Source organism: Leptonychotes weddellii, chromosome 16 (assembly GCF_054177405.1).
Source record: "Leptonychotes weddellii isolate Sample4059 chromosome 16, ASM5417740v2, whole genome shotgun sequence".
Taxonomy (NCBI): Eukaryota; Metazoa; Chordata; class Mammalia; order Carnivora; family Phocidae; genus Leptonychotes; species Leptonychotes weddellii.
The window spans coordinates 314,466-335,101 of NC_138384.1; the positions used below are offsets into that span (position 1 = coordinate 314,466).

The 20,636-nt window shown below is 51.5% G+C and overlaps 2 protein-coding genes across 3 annotated transcripts; one reads left to right on the forward strand and one right to left on the reverse strand.

Moving 5' to 3' along the window:
- Positions 1-1,496: 1,496 nt before the first annotated feature.
- On the reverse strand, positions 1,497-10,714 carry SPATA33 (spermatogenesis associated 33). The gene is made up of 3 exons (XM_081806201.1): positions 10,566-10,714; positions 10,132-10,302; positions 1,497-1,728 (listed from the first exon to the last, which is right to left on the reverse strand). Exons 1-3 carry the CDS (start codon positions 10,600-10,602, stop codon positions 1,523-1,525), a joined length of 414 nt encoding a protein of 137 aa, XP_081662327.1. The 5' UTR covers positions 10,603-10,714; the 3' UTR covers positions 1,497-1,522.
- A 56-nt stretch (positions 10,715-10,770) lies between these two features.
- On the forward strand, positions 10,771-18,763 carry CHMP1A (charged multivesicular body protein 1A). Of its 2 annotated transcripts, XM_006745119.3 has the most exons (7): positions 10,771-10,889; positions 12,639-12,658; positions 14,576-14,653; positions 15,568-15,714; positions 16,115-16,243; positions 16,600-16,787; positions 17,281-18,763. In XM_006745119.3, exons 1-7 carry the CDS (start codon positions 10,883-10,885, stop codon positions 17,300-17,302), a joined length of 591 nt encoding a protein of 196 aa, XP_006745182.1. In that variant the 5' UTR covers positions 10,771-10,882; the 3' UTR covers positions 17,303-18,763. The 2 variants fall into 2 exon arrangements, with proteins under 2 accessions (XP_006745182.1, XP_081662328.1); XM_081806202.1 differs by lacking the exons at positions 10,771-10,889; positions 12,639-12,658 and adding an exon at positions 14,145-14,309.
- The last annotated feature ends 1,873 nt before the right edge of the window (positions 18,764-20,636 follow it).

A 20,636-nucleotide genomic window follows, 5' to 3' on the forward strand; every position in this document is an offset into this window, starting at 1 on the left:
TGCTGTGAAGGAGCTAGGCGTAGCACAAGCTAGGCATAGGTGATAACTGAAGTTAATCATAACTTAGTCAAAATCAGTTGTTTTAATGTAAACTAATTGTCATAGTCACTTCATTTCAGTCCTTTTTCCATTCATTCATAAGCTAGGCTTCTAGGTAATAATGAAATTAGTATAGTTTTTACATTATTGTTTGAGATTCTCAGGACAGGGGTAGGAGGAAGGCAATTTCTAGGTCAAATAATAGAAATGTAATGGCTACTAGAAATTTTATGGGAAAGGTAATCGCGCTAACCCAGTGGAGTCAGATCCTCACTTGTATGGGCTTGATCTTTCTGTACGTAAATAAATGTATTGAATAAATACAAGTGATGATGCTGATAATGTGCTACTAAACAATGCCAAAGTGAAGTTCATTATTCTTGTTGGGGTTATACTGAAACTGATTGGAAGTCGGTTGTACTATTTAATACTAGAAGAGTATGACTCTTGGGGCGCCCCGGTGGCTCAGTTGGTTGGGCGACTGCCTTCGGCTCAGGTCATGATCCTGGAGTCCCCGGATCGAGTCCCGCATCGGGCTCCCTGCTCGGCGAGGAGCCTCCTTCTCCCTCTAACCCTCCCTCCTCTCATGTACTCTCTCTCTCTCGCTCTCTCAAGTGAATAAATAAATCTTTAAAAAATATATATGATTCTTCTCAGTAGATAGAGACATAAAGACCAAGTGTAAAGCCTGCTGACCTTTTAGGAAGCAAGGAAACCGACACATACTGTTACCAGACTAAAAGTCTCAGACCAGACAGGGCAGGGCGTTCTCTCCAGCCACTCTGGAGGAGAGTGGAGCCTCACCCATGAGCTGCTGGGGAGGGTGGAACGCCAGCAGGGGTCCCCTGAAAGCCAGGAAGATAGGAAGTTGTCAGCTCAACTCCCCTCCTCCCACAGCAGCTCTGACAAGGCCACTGCCAAAGTTCTCAGTGCCATGTCTGGCCCCTGCCCCAATTCCACATTCTTCTTCTGGATCCTTTAATACCCTGTGTCAAGCTGCAGTCAGGGTAGGAGCCCTTGGGCCCCCCCCCCCAGGGTGACTGGGTACTTTACTGTTCTGGGATTGATGCGTTGAAAGTGAGTCCTCAGAGTCCAGCCTTCTTCCAAGTGTGGGGGACATCTCATTCGCTATAATTGCCGAGTACTTACACCACACTCCTTCAGAAGTGGACAGGAAGGACTTTAACTGCCCACCAAGAAAGAGAGATGCCACCTGCCACTGGTTCATCGCCCTGCATAGCTAGTTACAACAGAGGTATACTAATTCACTTACTACCACGAAGTTCAGTCTCTGAGCCAGAGTCACCGTTGCCCTCTGCCAAGCTGCCAGCAGCTCTGGGGAAGAGAAGACCAAGGTGGTCACTGGGGGAACCTCATTTACTGAAGGGGCAACTGCAGCTTCCCACAGGGCAGGATGGCCCTTCTGCCATCATCGCTGAGACCCAGAGCACAGTGAATAATGCCAGCTACTCGGGGTGCTTGTTTATTCTCGTAAATCATAGGCGTCTACTGTACTGGGGTTTCTGTGTCGGGAGTAGGGGCCCCATTCCACCTGCTCCTTAATGGTTCTCTGCTCTTCGCTTCCGATGGAACTGTAGCTGGCTAGAGTCTCTTTTGAGGCTCTAGTGATGATGATCTGTGGAATAGCAACTTTCTTCTTGCTCGCCTTTACCTTTACATCAGGTTTTTCTAGAAGGAAGAAAACATCCAGGTATTTAACATGTCTGTGGAAAAGCTCTTCTGTAAGGCAGACAATGCATGTGTTAGGGCCAAAGCAAAAGAATTAGATGTGTAGTTCAGGAAAAGAAATGGGCAAGGTTGAAAGCAGTCCAAACAGTAAATGAGTGTTCCGGAGCTTTAACCGATTGACAACTCAGGCATGAGGGTGGTGAATGCTAGGCACCCTCTTTCAGGGAAGAAAGGGGGAGACACACTTCTGCCATCCACTGTGGAGAGACTGAGCTGCCGGCCAGCTTGTATGACAGATGTAGAAGGAAAGGGAATGGAGAGAGAAAAGAAGAGGCAGGGTCTGCCCCAGAGGTGAAGGTTCAGATACACAGTTTTTAAAGGATTCTAAATCTGGTAAACCCCCCCCCGCAAAAAACCCTCTCTGTACAGAACCTTATCAGAATGCGGAAGAATTAACATTTCTTCTTTTTTAAAAAAAGATTATTTATTTTAGAGAGTGAGTGTGAGCAGAGGGAGGGGCAGAGGGGGAGAGAGAGAGAGAGAGACTCCTCAACCAGACTCCTCACTGAGTGTGGAGCCTGACATGGGGCTCAGTCTCACGACCCTGAGATCACGACCTGAGCCGAAACCAAGAGTCAGACGCTCAACTGACTGAGCCACCCAGGCACCTCAAGAATTAACATTTCTAATACGGGCCGCAACATTTTCTTGAGCGTACAAGGATTGCACAGGACTTGTAAAATGCCAAGTTTGCCAAATGTTATGAAATACATAAGCAGAAGTGCCTTCATGCCTCCCCTGCTGCGTCTCCCAGCCTGCGTCCCCCGGGCCTTCAGGTTGGAGGCACTGCCTTTTAGGCCTCTCCTCAAGCACTACAGAGAGGGCTCTTTCTCTCTCTGTGCGCATATGCATGCAAATAGAGTTAGAATAATCACATTGTCACATAATTGTTACAAAAATGCTATCACGCTGGTCCTACTGCTTTTCAGTGTGCTTTGTGCCCCACTTAAAATACCTCATGAACCCGGCTACCTGGGGGCACAGGGAATGGTTGCTTGTTCTCCGTCAGACATCATTCTGAGCCTAGAATAATGACAGTGAACACCAACCCACAACGCTTCCTGAAGTAGGTCCTCTTATGACCTACGTTTTACAGAGGAAGGTACTGAGGCACAGAGAGGTCATTTGCTCAAGGCGGGTGGTAGAGGGAGATGCCGGGGCTCCATAGCTCTGTCTGTCTTCAGTGCCACATCCACAGCTTTGATTGTTTTAACTACCAATGAATGACCCAGGGCCTGCACTGAGAGTGTCCTTTTTATTTTTATCATAAAGTCAAAAACTGCATTTCATATTTTGCATTTAATTTAAATTGGGGGTTCGTTTTTTACATTAATTTATATATGCTTTTATATATTAAGACTAAAAGGCTATGAATATTTTATTTAAAAAATAATACACAATTAAAAATTGCATATGGGAGGATTCTTTTCCTTCCAGACATTTCATATGTACATGCACAGTGTGATGCATTTAGGATCACATTATGGCTTGGCTGAGCTCCATGTCTGCACATACAGGTTGGTCTCTTCCATGGCAGCCTGGACTTCACTATCTGGGGACCCATCCATTACATTACCAGCTCCCTTGAATGAACATAATTTAGGTTATTTCCAATTTTTATATTTTTCAAGTGATGCTGTAGTTAACATTCTTGCATTTATATATTTACACATTTGTGAGGGTTTATTGGGTAAGTTACTAGAAGGAGGATTTTGGCAAATATTGTCAAACTATTTTTCATAAAGATTTTATCAATATATATTTCCACTAAGATTTTGTAAATAGGACATTTCTCCATACCTTCCCCTAATTTTCAGTTTGCTAAATCTTTTCCCATGTTACATGAAAATGGAAGTATTGACTTCTGCCCCCACTGGTCACCTTCAACTTTCCTGAAGCTTTACCCCAGTATGGGGAGGTTGAACATCTTTTTGCTTGGTCATGGTCCAGTGGTATTTATTTTCCTGTGAATGCATGTCATATTCTTTCCTCATTTTGTACTTTGACCTTTTCGGTGTGTGAGAGCTTTTTGCATGTTGAGGAGATTTCCCCTTCATGATCATATTGTAGATGGTTCCCCTTGTTTTACTTCTTAATGTAGTCAAATCCTTCAATATATCTTTGCAGTGTCTTTGTTTTGAGGCTTAGAAGGATGGTCCCTACTGAGGACTCATATTAAAATGTACATCTGGGGCGCCTGGGTGGCTCAGTCGTTAAGCGTCTGCCTTTGGCTCAGGTCATGATCCCAGGGTCCTGGGATCGAGCCCCGCATCAGGCTCCCTGCTCCGCGGGAGGCCTGCTTCTCCCTCTCCCACTCCCCCTGCTTGTGTTCCCTCTCTCGCTGTGTCTCTGTCAAATAAATACATAAAATCTTACAAAAAAAAAAAAAAGTACATCTTACTTTTTGCAGTCACTTTTTTCTTAAGATTTTATGTATTTATTTGAGAGTGAGCAAGAAAGCACGAGCGGGGTGGGGGAGGGGCAGAGGGAGAAGCAGACCCCCTGTTGAGCAGGGAGCCCAACATGGGGCTCAGTCCTAGGACCCTGGGATCATGACCTGAGCCAAAGGCAGACGCTTCACCAACTGAGCCACCCAGGTGCCCCTATAGTCACTTCTTATATTCACTCTTACTCATCTGGAATTTGAGCATATGGCAGGAGGTTAAAATTCAACTTGAACTTTCCCTTAAAATGTCAAGCAATTTTCCTAGCATAATTTATTGTATAATCCTTCCTTTGCCACTTCATTTTGGTGCTAGTTTTATTACATGCTAATTACACACAAACACACACGTACTCATAGTAAGGGTTTATTCTTGTCCATATTTTTTATTTCATTGATGTATTTTCTTTAAGATTTTATTTATTTGAGAGCGAGCGAGCACAGAGCCCAACTCGGGCTCGATCCCAGGATCCCAGGACACTGGGTCATGACCTGAGACGAAGTCAGATGCTTAACCGACTGAGCCACCCACGCACCCTGCATTGATCCAATATTATACTGGACCTACATTATTTTAAGTATTATAAATTTTGATAGATTTTAAAAAAGATTTTATTAGGTAATCCCTACACCCAACGTGGGGCTCAAGCTCACAACCCTGAGATCAAGAGTCACACATTTTTATTTGAGAGGGAATGCATGAGCAGGGGATGGGGGTTGGGGGAGTGGGAGAGAATCCTCAGGCAGACTCCCTGCTGAGTGCGGAGCCCGACTTGGAGCTCCATCTCAGGACCCTGAGATCACAACTTGAGCCTACCAACTGAGCCATTCAGGTGCCCCAATTTTGATAAATTTTTAAACTTTTAATTTTGAAGTTACAAATTCACAGAAAGTTGCAAAAGTACAGAGAAGTCCCATATACGCTCACCCAGTTTCGCCCAGTGGTCCCAATGGTTAACATCTTATGTAACTACAGTACAATATAACAACACCAAGACATTGATTTTGGCACAATGTGTGTTCTATGTCATTTAATCCCATGTAAACATCACTAAGATTATGGTACAGAACTGTTCCATCACCACAAAGACCACCTCCTCACTATATCTTAATAGCTACACCCTTCTCCCCCTGCAACCTCCCCACTCCCTGCCATCCCTAACTCCTGGCAACCACGGGTCTGTTCTCCCATCTCTATAATTTTGTCACTGGGAGGACATTATATATATGGAGTCATGCAGCATGTGACCTTTTGAACTTGACTTTTTTCACTCAGTATATTTTTAGTAGCTGAGAAACAAATGTTCCTTAAGTTTCTCTTCTTTTTCAAAAATTTATTGCAAATAATCACATTCTACCTTCAAAAAAACTATGGAAATATTCAGACACACATGAAAATAGAATAGTATAGTGAGTACCCATATATGCATCACTCAGCTTCAATCAATATTTTGTCACCTTGTTTTTTCTATCAGTTTTCTGAGTATTTTCAAGCAAATCTCAGACATAATTTTACCCATAAATAATGCAGTATAGCGCTCTAGCAAATTAGGATTGTTTTAGCATCACAATAGCCTTGTTACATCTAAGAAAACTACCATTGATTCTGTATTATTATCTAATACCCAATTTGGTTATCTCAAGAATGACTTGGCCCAGGCCTATACTGTATTTGGTACCTAGGTCCCTCAAATCTTGTACAATCTCTCTGCTATGGACTGAATGTATCCCCCCAAAAGTCATATGTTGAAGGCCTCATCCCCAATGGGATGGTATTTGGAGGTGGGGACTTTGAGAGGTGATCAGGTTGAATTGAGGTCATAGGGTAGAGCCCCCATGATGGGATCAGTGCCCTTACAGTAGGAGGAAGAGACCACAATCCTCTCTCTTCAGCCATGTGAAGACACAGCAATTAGATGGCTGTTTGCAGGCCAAGAAGGGGTCCTCTCAGGAACCAAATCATGGTACCAGGTTGTGGGACTCCTCAGCGTCTAGGACTATGACAAATAAATGTCTGTTGAAGCTACCCAGTGGATGGTATTTCGTTATAGCAGCCCAAGCAGACTAAGACACCCTCCTTTTTTTCATGTCATTTTTTTTTTTTAAAGATTTTATTTATTTATTTGACAGAGAGAGATAGCGAGAGAGGGAACACAAGCAGGGGGAGTGGGAGAGCGAGAAGCAGGCTTCCTGCCGAGCAGGGAGCCCAATGTGGGACTCGATCCCAGGACCCTGGGATCATGACCTGAGCCGAAGGCAGACGCTTAACGACTGAGCCACCCAGGCGCCCTTCATGTCATTTTTTAAAAAAATTTTTAGAGGATTTTAGAGGAAGGGCAGAGGAAGAGAGAGAATCTTAAGCAGACTCCACACCCAACACAGAGCCCGATGCAGGGTTCGATCTCACAACCCTAAGATCATGACCTGAACTGAAATCAAGAGTCAGATGCTTAACCGAGTGAGCCACCCGTGCATCCTGATGTCATTTATTTGTAGAAAAATTAGGGTCTTCTTTTTCAGTAGGATTTCCAGCATTTTGGAACTGGCTGATTGCAAATTTCTGGTGTATTAATCTCTATAATGTATGTATGTGGATTTTGGAATGCAAAATTTTAAGTATATGCATAAGTAGTGAGACAAGATGATATGCCCCATCACACAGCTGCCACAGTTAAAACCCACAATCAAACTTTATCTCTGCCCCAGCACTTAGCCTCTGTTCTGGTTACTACTGCTGTATAACCACTTATCCCAAACTTTATTAGCTTAAAACAATGGTTTTATTTTCTCACAATTTGAAGGGTCAGGAATTCAGGACAGGTTTGACTAGGCAGCTATCACTTATGGTCCCAAGATGGCTACAGTTGAGTGTTGTCTGGAGCTGCAGTTCTCGGAAGGCTCCACTGGGCTGGACGTGCAAGATGGCCATTCACAGGGCTGGTCACTGCTGCTGCTGCTACATGGGGTCCTGTGGCTCAGCTGGGAAGACTCAAAAGCCAGGGGCTAGAATCACCTAAAGGTTTGTCCACTCACAAATCTGGCACTTGGGCTGCAAGGCACTTAGCAATCAGGACTGCTGACTTTAGTACCCCCACATGGCCTCCCCAAGTGGCTGAGCTTCTTGACAGCATGATGTGGCAGCTCTCGGTTCCAAGCACCAGCCTGGGTTCCCGTGAGCAAGGCAGGACTGCATCGCCGGTCATGGCCCAGCCTCAGAAACCATTTTCACCACATTCTACTGGTTACAAGAAAATGTCAAGCTTGCAGAGATTTGAGAGAGGATACAGACTCCCCCAGGTGGGAGGAGCATCAAGGTCACACGGTAAAATGAGAGGGAGAGGAGGAGTGGTGGCTGCCTTTGGAAAATATCCTCAGCCACACTATACTAGTTCACTTTGCAACAAATCTCAGATACCATCTCCATCAATCACATCGATTTATACTTCAGTATTTTGGGTGCAGCTCTAAGAGACAAGGACTTGTCTTCCAAGCTTTTTGAGGCACAATTCACACAAGATAAAATGCACAGTTCTTAACATGTTCAGCTGGATGAGTTTTCACAACTGTACGCACCTTTGTAATCACCCAAACAAGATGCAGAACTTTTATCACCTTACAGAGTCCTCCAGTCAGCTAGTTTCCCCCTCCCCGACCCCAGCAAGAGCTTTCTGATTTCCGTTCCACAGCAGTAATACCTACTTTTATTAATTATGTAATGCACAGAAGTTTTGACTCATCAGGACTCTGCATTCCTCTAAGGCTTCTATGGTACTAGGTTATTTGAAGGAAACTCTGACTTCCAAAAATCCTACCTTTTCCAAACCTAATAGGGAAAAGTTTCAGCTTTAAAACACAAATGTAGGAGAGGATGCTCTTGCCCTAGTTTAGATGTTCTACCTGGCAGACCATGTGTCTGTCTTCACTTCTGATTGTTGGATTGTGCTCTCTGCAAGGCCACCAAGACCAGCGACTCGCCTTATTCAATGGTCTTTTCTGGGTTTACTCAATCTTTTTGCAACATACGACACTGTCGACTATTTTACCTTCTTTCTTTGAGAGTTTTTTTTATTATCTTCTTTCTTTTTTAACAGCTTTGTTGCATTCTAATTTACGTACTACCTGTTTAAAGCATACCATTCAATGATTTTTAGGAAACTTTCAGAGTTGGACACCCATCGATCCAGTTTTAAGAACACTTCCATCACCTTCAGAAGACTTCTTCTGCCCATTTGTGGCTAATCTCTGTTCCCACCCTTAGTCCAAGCTTCCCTTTATATAAATTTGCCTTTTCTGGACATCTCATATAAATGGAACAATAATATATGTGGTCTTTACATCTGGCTCCTTTCGGGGAGTATCAGGATTTGGGAACTCCTTCATGGTACAGCATGTGGGCAGTAGCTTGCTCTGTGTTATTGCTGAGATGTTTTCTTATATGGAGAAACCACACTCTTCACCGTCTTTCTGGAAAGTCCATCCTCATTCTTGCTCTCTGACCTTTCCCCTCTATGTCCAACTTCTCTCTACTCTTTGAAATGAGAGTGTGACAGACACTGTTGGTGCCTCTCCAGCAGGCACCCCCCCTCCCCGCCCACACCTGCCCTTGCTGATAGAGGTCCAGCCCCAGAATTTTCACATTTGAGCCCATCCTAGCAATGTTGGGCAAGTGAGGTCCAGCAGGGGAAGGGACAGGACAGCAGTCCCGTATGCATGTGACACCTAGAGCCATCCAGCTGTCTGGGGACCGTGGATACTGAGGGTGGCAAAGTGTAGACCCAAAGTCCTTGATGTCACTGCATGCTGCTGAGCAAGCCACCCTGAGTGCCCTCCTCTGACCCTTTATTTGGGGGACATTGAAGCGCTCAGCAGTAAAGCCGTATCTTGTTGGCTGTTGTGTGGCTTGCAGCCAGAAGGCTCCTGACGGACTGGTAGCATTCTCCAAACCTCCTCCCCAGGACTCTGGCCCTTCCTGCAGTCTTCCACTCTTAGGCAAGGATGTGTACATCAGGATCTGAAGTCCAGGCCTTGCTCCCAAGCCCAACACCCTCATTTCAAACAGCTTCCCGCCCTTGATGACCTCACAGGTGCCTCAATCTGAGCCTGCGCCCAGCTCCTGTCTCCCTGCCAGGCCAGCATTCCTCCTGACATCGGCTGATCCACTGACCATCCATTCTCATGGTCAGTGAAACTCATGGCCCTGGACCTCCCACATCTCATCCAACAGCAGGTTCTGCTGGTTCTACATCCTGGACCCTTTTGGAATTCCTACTGCCCGTGCTTCATTAGCTCCTACTCAGTTGCAGCCTTGGGCCTAGGACAGGTCCCCTCACTGCCCCCAACAGCCTCTATTCTAAAGAAACAGTTTTCCAAGGCACAAACCCCATCACACCTCCCTTGTTTTAACTATTTTAACAGTTCCATTTCCACAATGCACATGACAAAACAGATGAAAGGCTTCCTATTCCGCAGCTTCTGTGGCCTCATCCCCCCCTCCCCCCGCCCCCACCTACATGCAAAGGTCTAGTCACCCTGGGCTGTAAACAAAGTGAATAAATTTGCCAAACTGTTCAACCCCTTTGTCCCACCAACATTCCAGTTCCTTTGATCCCCGTGCCCAGGCAGGGGCTCCCACATCCCTTCTTACACGACTGTACTCCAGACTGAAGTAGCCTTCCACGGTGCTGTTCCGGTCTGCGGAACGTTGAAGGATTGGCGAGTGCGCTGTGTACACCGCGCAGCCCCTCGACTATCCGCTGGGCGCCTATCATATTTTGTGATACATTTTCCACCTACAATCCTGGATGTTTACCTCCTAGATAAAGATCCTAGAGCCCCTGCCATTAGTATCCCACCCCCAAACTCCTGCCCTCGGGTTCCATCCGGTCCTGGGCATGTCCTACCTTCGACTTCAGATGAAGAAGGCCACTGTGGCTTGGCTGCCCCTTTCTTCCCTTGGCAGCTCTCTGCAGCCTTGGTGTCTGGAGGCCTCTCGGTCTCTTGAGAACGCCTGTCCATCGACCTTTCCTTAGTCTTTGCAGTGGAAGAGCCGCGCCCCTTCTTTTTCTCCTCACCTGAAATCCATGGACAGTGAATTAGTCTTGTTATTTTCTTGAAGCTAGAGCCATGGGTCCCCACCCTCCAGTTGCCAGCTTTGGTCCAGAGTGTCACTTCCATTTCTCTGAACATGCGTGAAAAGACCCTCGAGGCACGGTCATCAGGGAGGACTCCGGCGCAGCGCGGACGAGCAGGCGCGGGCGGGGCGCCCAGCACCCCCGCAACCCCGCGCGAACCGCGGGCACACGGCCGAGGAGACGGCGGGCCGGCGCTCCTTTACCTTTCCTAGATTTGTGTTTGCTGTTGGAAAGTCCCATAGGCGAACCCACCGCCCCCGCCGCCGCAGCCCGGCCCTCGGCACCTCCGCGGGCGCACAGCCCGAGGGACTCACAGAGGGTCCCGTGGCCGAGCGGCGCGGGTCGCCACGGCAACGCCCCGCCCACGCGACTAGCGCCGTGCTCTCGCGAGAGCTGCCGCTCGCCGGAACTGGGAGGTGACCCCGGAAGTTCCCGCGCGGCGGAGCTGGAAGGGGCGATCGACTCGGCCGCCGAATCCCGTGCGTCCGTTCCTGCGAGCGCTGCCGCTGCCGGACCGGCCATGGACGGTAAGAGACCCCGCCCTCCGGGGCAGGGCGGGACCCGCGGGCTCGATCCGGGACCCCGGACCCCGATCCTTATCCTCGATACCGGACCCTCACCCCCTTCACCAGACTCAGCGTCCAGCCCCCACACCCCCAGTTCCTGTACCGGCGAGGGACATCGACCTTTGGGGCCCTGGGAGGTCAGGTCAGAGGGCACCGGAAAAGGAGACAGTTGCACCCCTGTCCCCAGAACACCGCTCAGAAGGAAGAGCTCGGGCGAGAAGTACTTGCTACGTGCCCGGCACGGTTGTGCGTGTGGGGTAGGAACTTGATGCCCCCTTCTGCGGATGGGGAAGCCGAGCTAGAGCTTGAGCCCCCTGGCCTCGGCCTCCACTGCCTGCGGCACCCACTCTGCCCCGCTCCGCGCCCAGGGACACCAAGGAACAGGAAGGATGGGTGATAAAGTGAGGTGCCTGCGTTTGCTGGAGTGTGTAAGGGCTGGTGTGGTCGAGAGGTTTGGAAAACCACTTTGTGAAATGTGAGGAGCTGGACAACAGCGTCATCATCACGAAGGAAGCTCTGCACCAGCTACCTCGGAAGATGAACAGCACCACACCCCCCCACCACAAATGTTGGGTTTTACTCCGCAGTTTGGTGATTTTCTTTGGGCCGTTATCACTTTTTTCCAGGGTTAGGTTTTGCCCTAACAGCTCTTTGCTCTTGAGAGTCTTTCCTGCTGCTCAGTTAGAGATGAGAAAGCCGAGGCAGGGAGAGACGGTGATTTAAGTCACACCGTAAGCTGGAGAGTTGGAGAGCTGGCCACACCGCGCCTTGTTTTGCCTGCGGGAGGCACTCTGCCTGTCCGCTGTGTCCAGTCAGCTCCGATTTACAGATTCCACAGCCGGCTTTGGCCTTGACAGGGCTCGCACAGGGCGTGCCTGAAACCCCAAGGCTCTCAGCCGCGGGGTCTTGATTTGCATTTGTGAACGCACCCTCATCCTGGTTACAGATTTCAGTTTCTTAATTCTGGGCTAGGGTGGTAAACCCTTCCAGACATCATTCTGCACGTTTAAAAATGGAATAAATTGAGATAGTTTAAATGTGAATCTGGATCTACCTGGCTCTTGAGTTTTGGTGAGTGAGTAGCAAGTGTGGCTATCCGGAGAGTTAGCTCTTAATCCTCTCAAGTCTCTTCGGTTCCTCCATGTGGACAGGTAGGCACTTGAGCCCGATTTGATGGCTCAGACTTGCCAGATGCCATGGAGGGTGGTCTCTGTGGGTCAGGTCTTTGATAGCACAGGAGTCCTCATATTGCTACTTTTATCCAGTTACTTTTGGGGATAAAGAGTATCTGAAATACAGATTGTCCAGTGCTGAGCTTTATTAAATTGGGAAAGAATCCCAAGGGCCTTTGTAAAGTTGCTGTAAGTACAAACCACCACTCGGGGCTTCACTGTGGGCCACGTGCTGCATCCATGATCTGTTTTGTCTGCACACTAATCCTTGAGGTCAGCTGGTACCACCCTGGTACCACCTGTAAGGAATCAGAGGTTCTGGAGCCTCCAAATTTGCCCTCTGACTGATGAGGGAGCAGAACTGGTGCACGAGTCCATCTTCTGCCTCCAGTGTGTGGTGGGCCTCCCTGAAGGCCCCATCCATGCCTGCATCCTGTTCCAACTCTCTGTGTCGAGGAGGGTCTTAGTGGCCCCATCTGCTTGTTAGAAGTGCCGCTTGTCACAGTTGAAATCCTCAAACCATCTCCTTTCTTTGCAGATACCCTGTTCCAGTTGAAGGTATATACTGAAGGACCTTTCACTCCAACCCTGTCTTGGTGATTAGCAAATGAGGACAAATGGTGTCAGTCACACTCGGAAGGACGGATTACCAATTGCGTGATTTCTGCGCAGTGCTCTTTCAGACTGATGACAAAGGGGAGGTTATTGAGTTGGCTTGATGGCATATTAATCCTTTCCTTGTCTTGGGCTGAGCAGAAGCAGATCACATGGGCTTGTCCATGAGGGAGTGAGCCTGCTATCTTCAAGAAACACAGCTTGGGTATTAGGTGCATCCCTTGATGTTCCACTAGGCATTTAAAACTGGTTTCAAATTCTTTAAAATCATGTTGAAGGAGAGTGTTCTGAGCAGCGTAGCATGCCTCTTATAATTAATCCAGGGCAAGCTTCTGCTGCATTTCCCTTAAATGCCTCCATAGTTAACCAGCCATGGTTAGTTCTGAAAGACTGGGTGGGAGTGATGTGCCCAAGCTGCTGACTGTAGTTCATCACACTGGCTTTGCAATGGAGAGGAAGGGCAGGGAATACCAGGAGGCCCCAGGCACTTTGTTCAGCAAGCTTCCACCTTGTGGAAGGTGCTCAGGGCCAGATTCCTGGGTTAGGAAAATCTGGATTTTTTCCCTGAAGGAACGTAGGAGGGGGTGCCTGGGAGGCTTAGTCGATTAAGCACCTGCTTTCGGCTCAGGTCACGGTCCCAGGGTCCTGGGATCGAGCCCCGCATCGGGCTCCCTGCTCAGAGGGGAGTCTCCTTCTCCCTCTGCCCTTCACATCCTTCGTGCTCTCTCTCTGACAAATATATTAAAAAAAAAAAAAAAAAAAGAATGTAGGAGTGTGAGGTAGGCTGACAAGAAACCCTTTCTATGTGACAGAAAGTCCCAAGTTGGGGGGGCGCTGAGGGGCAGGGTGGGGGAGTCCCAGTCAGGAGGGTGTTTCAGGCTGAGGGAACACCGGAACACCACCAGCCAGGAAGCTATATGGGCCTCTGGAAGGTCACTCTTTCACTTGGGTTATCTGAGCATTCTCCCCTGCTGGCTTCCTGGTTAAATGAGGCCTTTTTGGGGGAGCTGTGGGGACCACTCCGACAAGGCCTGGGAGCATGCACTGCCCAGCAGCCCCTCACAAACACAATGTTCTGTGAAGAGAACACTTTGAGGTGTATGTTCATCAGGAATTCTGTATTACCACTTGGGGTCGCCTGAAACAGATTCTGTCGAGTTTTTCCCGAAAGTTGAAAATCCGTAAGTAGGGGTGGCTCAGTCTTGGTTTTGGCTCAGGTCATGAACTCAGGGTCCTGAGTTCGAGCCCCATGTTGTGCTCTGCGCTTAGCGGGGAGTCTGCTTGAGATTCTCTCTGCCCCTCCCCCTTGCGCCTCTGCACTCTCTCTCTCATGAATAAATAGATCTTTAAAAAAAGGAAAGAAAGAAAATCCGTAAGTAGTAATGATTGTGTGAGTAGGCTTTTTTTTTTTTTTTAAAGATCTTACTCACTTGAGAGACAGCTCATGAGCCAGGGGGTGGGGGGAGGGGCAGAGGGAGAAGCAGGCTCCCCACTGAGCAGGGAGCCCGATGTGGGGCTCGATCCCAGGACCCTGAGATCAGGACCTGGGCCAAAGGCAGATGCTTCACCGACTGAGCTGCCCGGGAGCTCCTGTGTGAGTTGGCTTTTTAACTTTCCACTCTGGGGGAGGGTTTGGGTTAGGCATTCTGGGTTAGGACATTTTAGGAAACCTGCACAGCCCTCCCTGTCCCCTGAGCCTCAGAGACCCAGGGAGCTCCCTCCATGCAGCCCCGGGCCATGAGGACACTGGCAGGCTGGGCACCTTCTCTGTGCGGTCGGGGCAGGGGGTACTGAGGAGGGTGGGGAGGTACCAAAGGACAGGCTGTGTGTGTCTGACCTGAGTGTCCCGATTCTGCTCAGTTCACGGCAAAGCAGCTGGAGAAGCTGGCCAAGAAGGCAGAGAAGGACTCCAAGGCGGAGCAGGCCAAAGTGAAGAAGGTGAGGCTGCAGCATGCCCGGGCCGCGTCCCTTGCTTCTGGGGCTTCTGTTGCATTGTTCTGGTGTCTTCTTTTTGTGTGAGGGGCGCCCCACGACTCTGGCCCTGGGTGTTCTCTCAGGAGCCTGCTCAGGGCCTGCAGTGGCCCCCCCTGCCTCCCTGCCCACTAAGGGGCGTCCAGAGCAAAAGAACTGTGTGTTGCCTTCACTTTTTTCATGGAACGTCCATGCCTTTTGTTCACTTCCAAAGTTCTGAACGCGCATTTTTCACAAAGTGTGTGGGATGTGGGCTTCCAGCCGTCCCTGCCGCAGCCCCGTCCCTTCCTGCCCTCTTCCTTGCAAAGCACGTGCCTCAGGCTTCAGAACTGGGGCAGAGGGGAGGTGGGGGGAGGCAGGCTCTGGCTGCTCTCAGTGGGGACTTCCAGACAGCTGTTGCTTGGGTGGGCTGGCTCCTGGGGGTGTTAGAATTTGGTGACCCCCCTCACCCAAACTGGCACTCCCAGGGCAGAAGGGAAACTGGAGGACTGACCCCAGTCAGCTCCTTCATCTTCCTCCATGGTCCTGCTTGCTTTGGCGTCGGCATTTGCCTCGGTGGTTTTTGTGAGCTCCTGTGGTGCAGGCGGCTGAAGAGACCGAAGAGGGTGCGCGGCCGGAGGGGACGGGCCGGCAGGTGGGAGAGGCGGCTGTGTCCCTGGGACCAGGTCTCCTGTGTATCCCCCAGCGCGGGCTGGTCTGGGACCCTGCCTGGACACCCTAGGTCCTGAACAGGCCAGGGGCCTGGCATTTCTGCATTTTCATGAAGCTCACAGGCCAAAGGGGCTGCCCCGTGCTAGCAGATCTCGGCCTAGGACAAGCCAGGACCAGGCTGTTCGTAGAACAGCCACGTTCTCCCAGCTCGTGCTTCCCCGGAATTTCAGGCCCTTCAGCAGAAGAACGTGGAGTGTGCGCGTGTGTACGCCGAGAATGCCATCCGCAAGAAGAATGAAGGTGTGAACTGGCTCCGCATGGCATCCCGCGTGGACGCAGTGGCCTCCAAGGTGCAGACGGCCGTGACCATGAAGGGGGTGAGTGCTCGTGCCGAGTCATACGCCACGTGGGCCAGCTTCGGCCGGCAGAGTCGAGGAGCCGTGCCGGACCCCGTTGGTGGTGTAGTGGGGATTCCCTCCACACCATAGGGGCAGCACCAAAGGACTAGACAAGGTGTCCTCAGGTTTTTCTTAAGGGGCCATGGCTTGGGTCTCGTGTCTGTAGTTTAGTTGACAGCATTTCCTGGAGACCTGCCAGCAAAGAGCCCTGCAGTCCCGAGGGGTCCAGCCGGTCCTGAACATGGCTTGGCTTGGCCAGGGCTGGAGTCTTGTTGGCCCTGGGGGCCTGTGCGCCTGAGGAGAGTGCCGAGGGCCCGTCTCCCGTGGGTGACGTCTCCTTGCTTCAGTTCTGTTGCCTCCTCACTTTGTCCTGTGCCAGGTGACCAAGAACATGGCGCAGGTGACCAAAGCCCTGGACAGGGCGCTGAGCACCATGGACTTGCAGAAGGTCTCTGCGGTGATGGACAGGTTTGAGCAGCAGGTGCAGAACCTGGATGTGCACACATCGGTATGTCGCCTGTGGTCTTGGTGTGCAGGGGGTGGGTCCGGGGGGTGGCTTGTGTGGCTGGCCTCCCTCTGGGGGGGCCACCTCCGGAGCACCTGACTCTTGCGGGGTCTGGACCAGCACATGGAGGTCTGGCAGATAAGAGGGAGGCCCGAGGCTAGGGTGTGAGCGCCTCTTCCAGAGCAGTGGCCAGCTCAGCACCCAGGGGACTGAGAGTGCTGGAGAAAGTGCCTTGCGGCGGGGAGGTCTGGTGCGGGTCGAGGGAGTGAGCAGGAAGCATGGTTGAGAAGGTGGCCAGAAACGGGGCCGCAGTGGAGGTCCCAGGGCCTGCACCCACCTGCCCAGAACATGACCCCCAGGTAATGGAGGACTCCATGAGCTCGGCCACCACGCTGACCACGCCGCAGGAGCAGGTGGACAGCCTCATTGTGCAGATCGCTGAGGAGAATGGCCTGGAGGTCTTGGACCAGCTCAGCCAGCTGCCCGAGGGTGCCTCTGCCGTGGGCGAGAGCTCCGTGCGCAGCCAGGAGGACCAGCTGTCTCGGAGGTGGGCTCAGTGCCCCCATGTTGGGCTGGTGACCGCATGTTCTGACGGCCGGTTGGGGGGGAAGGAGGCGCATTGGAAGGGAAGGGAAGAAGGGAACACCGAGGCCTCGGGAGGAGAGCTCGTTCGGCCGGGCTTTGGTGCTGTTCCTCCCGAGGAGGCCCCCACCCGAGGCCCAGCCCAGGTTCCGTCTGGCTGCCTCTCTCCCCTGCCCTTGCTCGATGTCCGTGTTGGGTGTCAGCCGCGTGCTCACACACTTGTACACAGTTCGCTTTAGGAAGTCACATAACGATACTTGACAGCACATGGCTGGTCCCCAAGCTTTTCCTGTGCTATCCCAGGACAGCCTTGCAAAGCTGAGCTTGAGAGGAGAGGGCCGTGGCCCAATAGAGGGCCCTTGGCCCCCAGGGTTGGCATCTCATATTGAGCACACCACAGGTCAGAGGCACCTCTGCCCCCCGCCCTCCCTCACAGGAGCTGTGTTGTTGATTTGCAGGTTGGCCGCCTTGAGAAACTAGCCGAGCCTTCCTGTAGGGCACTGCTTCCCTGGCCTTGACGTGCAGGAAGGGCCAGGGAGGAGGGCTCCATCTCTCTCCCCATGCCTCTTGCCTTTCTGCACACCCTGCAGCGTGGCCCTTCCCTCCAGGCCTGGGAATTGTCCCTCTTATCGTAGACGGTGGCTCTGTGTCTTGGTGGGTGAGTTTGCACAACTTTCTGACTTCTGTGGGTTATTTCTGTGACTCTGGGCTGACCAGCTCGGGGTTCTGCAGGCCCCCCCCGCCCCCCCACCCTCTGAGACATTGACGGGGACTGACCAGTGGACGCCATGGGGGCCATGGGGGCCTTCAGACTCCGTGTAACGGCAGATGTGCTCCTGGTGGTCAGCCAGTGGGCGTCAGGGCTTCTTCCTGCTGCCAGGCCCCTGGAGGCCAGCTGGCTGAGCCCCACCTGGGATCCCTGGCGTCAGGCACCGTGCTCCATATCCAGGCACGCCCACCCAGGGGCCCCCCATCCTCATTCCACTGTTGCCTCTGGAGGGCCTGGGGCCCTGAGGGGTGTGCTGTGTGTCCTGTAGGAACTCAGGTCTGCACTGTGGTCCCTCCCAGTGAGGAGCAGGCAGTCCACACTCCGGCTTGGGGTGCTGCGTCTGCGTTGTTCTCTTCTGTGCTGTAAATAATGGGTGCCTCCCCCTCACCCCCCGACTGGTCTCTCCTCCTGTCTGTGGGCTCACACCGTCCGACCTGGGAGCTTGCGCGCTCCAAGAGGGGCCCCCGGTGGGGCCAGCGTCAGGGAGAAGCCGTGGCAGCCGCGGCCGGGCGGCTAGCAGCAGCTCCTCCTGATGAGTTCCTGGGACACGCAGCAGTTTCCACGTTTTTCATTTCCTGAGGTTTACTTTGTTTTCTTGAAGCTTCCAGGGTTTTTTGGGTTTTTTTTGCCAAAATAGAAGGAGCAGACAGCAGATGGGGAGCATTTGGGTCCAAGCCCCGTTCTTGGTGTGAGCTGGTGAGAACTTCGTGGTTGGTACTGAGCGGGGCCCGGCTCCGTGCACGGCTGACCACCCGACCAGCTCTTCCCAGAGGCTCCCGCTGCCCACGCTGTCCTCATACCAGTGGCTCTTGGAAAGAAATGTTGGAGATCTTTACCGTGACTTGCTACGTGTGATTCTTCTGGACTTGCTTGTCCCTGGGTATTCTGTGTGGTCAGTTGGGTTGGAGCAACCTGGATGCCTGAGACTGGTGTGAGAATCCAGAGGGCGGGTCAGCGTGCTGTCTGGCTTTTCTTCCACACTGCCGGCCTCGCCTTACTCCCTGGCTGTGGTCTCTCAGGATGCCCACGTGCTGGGGGTTCAGAGCAGATCCTGACTGTCTTGGTGCCCGGTGGGTGCAGAGCTCCCCAGCTGTGGCTCATCATAGAGCAGTGGGCATGTTTGCCCATTTTCCTAAAGTGCTGTTGTGAGTAAACACATTGATCCCTGAGAACTTTTTCCGGCTTTGCTTTAGTGGCTTTGGGTAGGGTGGGGAGCCATAGGGGGGCCCTTGATAGGGCTCTCCAGCCCCCATGCAGGAGGCTGAGGAGGGTACCTGGAGGAGGGCAGGTGGGGTGGGTGGGGTGAGGTATGCATGTCCTCAGGCCCCCACCCCTTACAGGTGGAGTTAGAGTCTGAAGTATTAAATTTTCTTTTTAAGTTTTTACCTGGAATTAACTTTAAAGGTACATAAAAGTTGTAATTTGCGCTGTTTCTGTATACTTCTGTATACCAGCGCCCCCCACGTGCACTTTCTAGTTGACCGCATGTAACTGGCTGAATCACCTTGTGATCCTCCATTCTTCCAACCTGGGACAGTCCCATTTGTCTTTGTGACCTAGATGGTCGGTGTTCTGTTTTTTTAAGAGGTAGAGTGATCGCAGGAGAGCGAGGGTGGGGGTTGGGCAGGAGAGGAAGACTGAGAATCCCAATCAGGCTCCACATCCAGCACAGAGCCCAACATGGGGCTCGATCTCACGACCTTGAGATCACGTCCTGAGCTGAAAACAAGAATCGGAGCACTTCACCTGCTGAGCCCCTGAGGCGCCCCGACCTGGATGGCCTGGACATGCCGGCCAGTAATTTGGCAAACTGCCTTTCCACTCGGGCTGATGGGACATTTTCCCACGATGACGTTGACATCACAGAAGTGGTACTGTGTCCTCGGTGCTCCACACCAGGTGCACCGTGTTGCTGTCTTTTCACCTGGGACACGTGGTGTGGGCCACGCGTCTCCCCCATGATGTTTTATGTTCCCCTCTGTTGAGTATCTTGTGGGGAGAAATTTTAAGACTGCCAGCATCATCTGCAAACATTGTCCTACTTTGCCCCTGATACTCGTGTCCCTTGATGATTTTTCCTGGTAACAATATTCGCAGTGATTTCCTATTTGCAGTTCTGTTTTAAGGAAGAGTTTCTTCTCTCTGTTTACTTATTCCATTATTTATATCCATGTGGACCTATGGGTGTTTTCTTCCCTGTGCACCAGAAACCATGTGTGGACGCCCCTCTGGATACCAGAAACCACAAGTTTGCTCTAATCAGGCTCAATCTGGCCATCCCCCCCTCATTTGTAACTTACTTGACAGTGGAAATCTGACTCTCATGTACTCCTGTCTTTGCTCATCTGTCAACACAAAGCACTGAGAACTGTTCACCGCCCCTCTGTGGGACAGTCGTTACTCAGCAGAGGACAGCGTGCACAGTCCTTCCCCCGTCCTCCCGGCGCTTCTCCAGAGTGCCCCTGCTCTGCTCATGCACACCAGTTCCCGCGTCCTTGCGCTCATCTCCTGGTACTCCACTGTGGGGGGCCCCATCCGAATCGAATCATGCGCCTGCCGGTTGGCTGGGAACAGCCCCCACCTCCCAGGGCCCTCACACCCACGCACATCCGCGTGTGAACAGGCTCCTTGGGGCTGCTTGTGCACCCCGTGTGGGCCTTACTAGGGGAGACGTGGCCCCTGGAGGAATCCCCCCGCAGCCTAAGGAGGGGGTTCCTGCAGGCTCTGTGTCCTGATTACCCATCCCCCCACCCAGCGTGTCCTTCACTCCTCGGAAAGGTCTCTTGAGGTTGGAACAAGGTTGAGCGGAAGTGGAAATGAACTAGCAGGACAAATTGAGGTTGGACAGCAGAGATCTCCCCGGGACCAGATAGGTTTTTGGGTGGCACCTGCAGCTGCGGCCTCTCTCTTGATTACAGTTAGTTCGGTAGCAAACGTTGGCGTGCTACCTCCGCAGCCCAGCAGAGGGACCCTTCGCACTGTCTCCGCCAGGCGGGGGCGGGGGGGGGCTTTGGGTGGCCAACTCAGGACAGAAACCCTTTAAAG

Coding starts and splice junctions, on each gene's coding strand:
- SPATA33 (XM_081806201.1), bottom strand. CDS start 10,602: ATGGGACTTTCCAACAGCAAACACAAATCTAGGAAAG. Junction 10,303..10,565: donor CAAACACAAATCTAGGAAAG/GTAAAGGAGCGC, acceptor CATGGATTTCAG/GTGAGGAGAAAAAGAAGGGG. Junction 1,729..10,131: donor TTCTTCATCTGAAGTCGAAG/GTAGGACATGCC, acceptor TCTTCCTTCTAG/AAAAACCTGATGTAAAGGTA.
- CHMP1A (XM_081806202.1), top strand. CDS start 14,160: ATGAGCCAGGGGGTGGGGGGAGGGGCAGAGGGAGAAGCAGGCTCCCCA. Junction 14,310..14,575: donor AGCTGCCCGGGAGCTCCTGT/GTGAGTTGGCTT, acceptor GATTCTGCTCAG/TTCACGGCAAAGCAGCTGGA. Junction 16,244..16,599: donor ACCTGGATGTGCACACATCG/GTATGTCGCCTG, acceptor CATGACCCCCAG/GTAATGGAGGACTCCATGAG.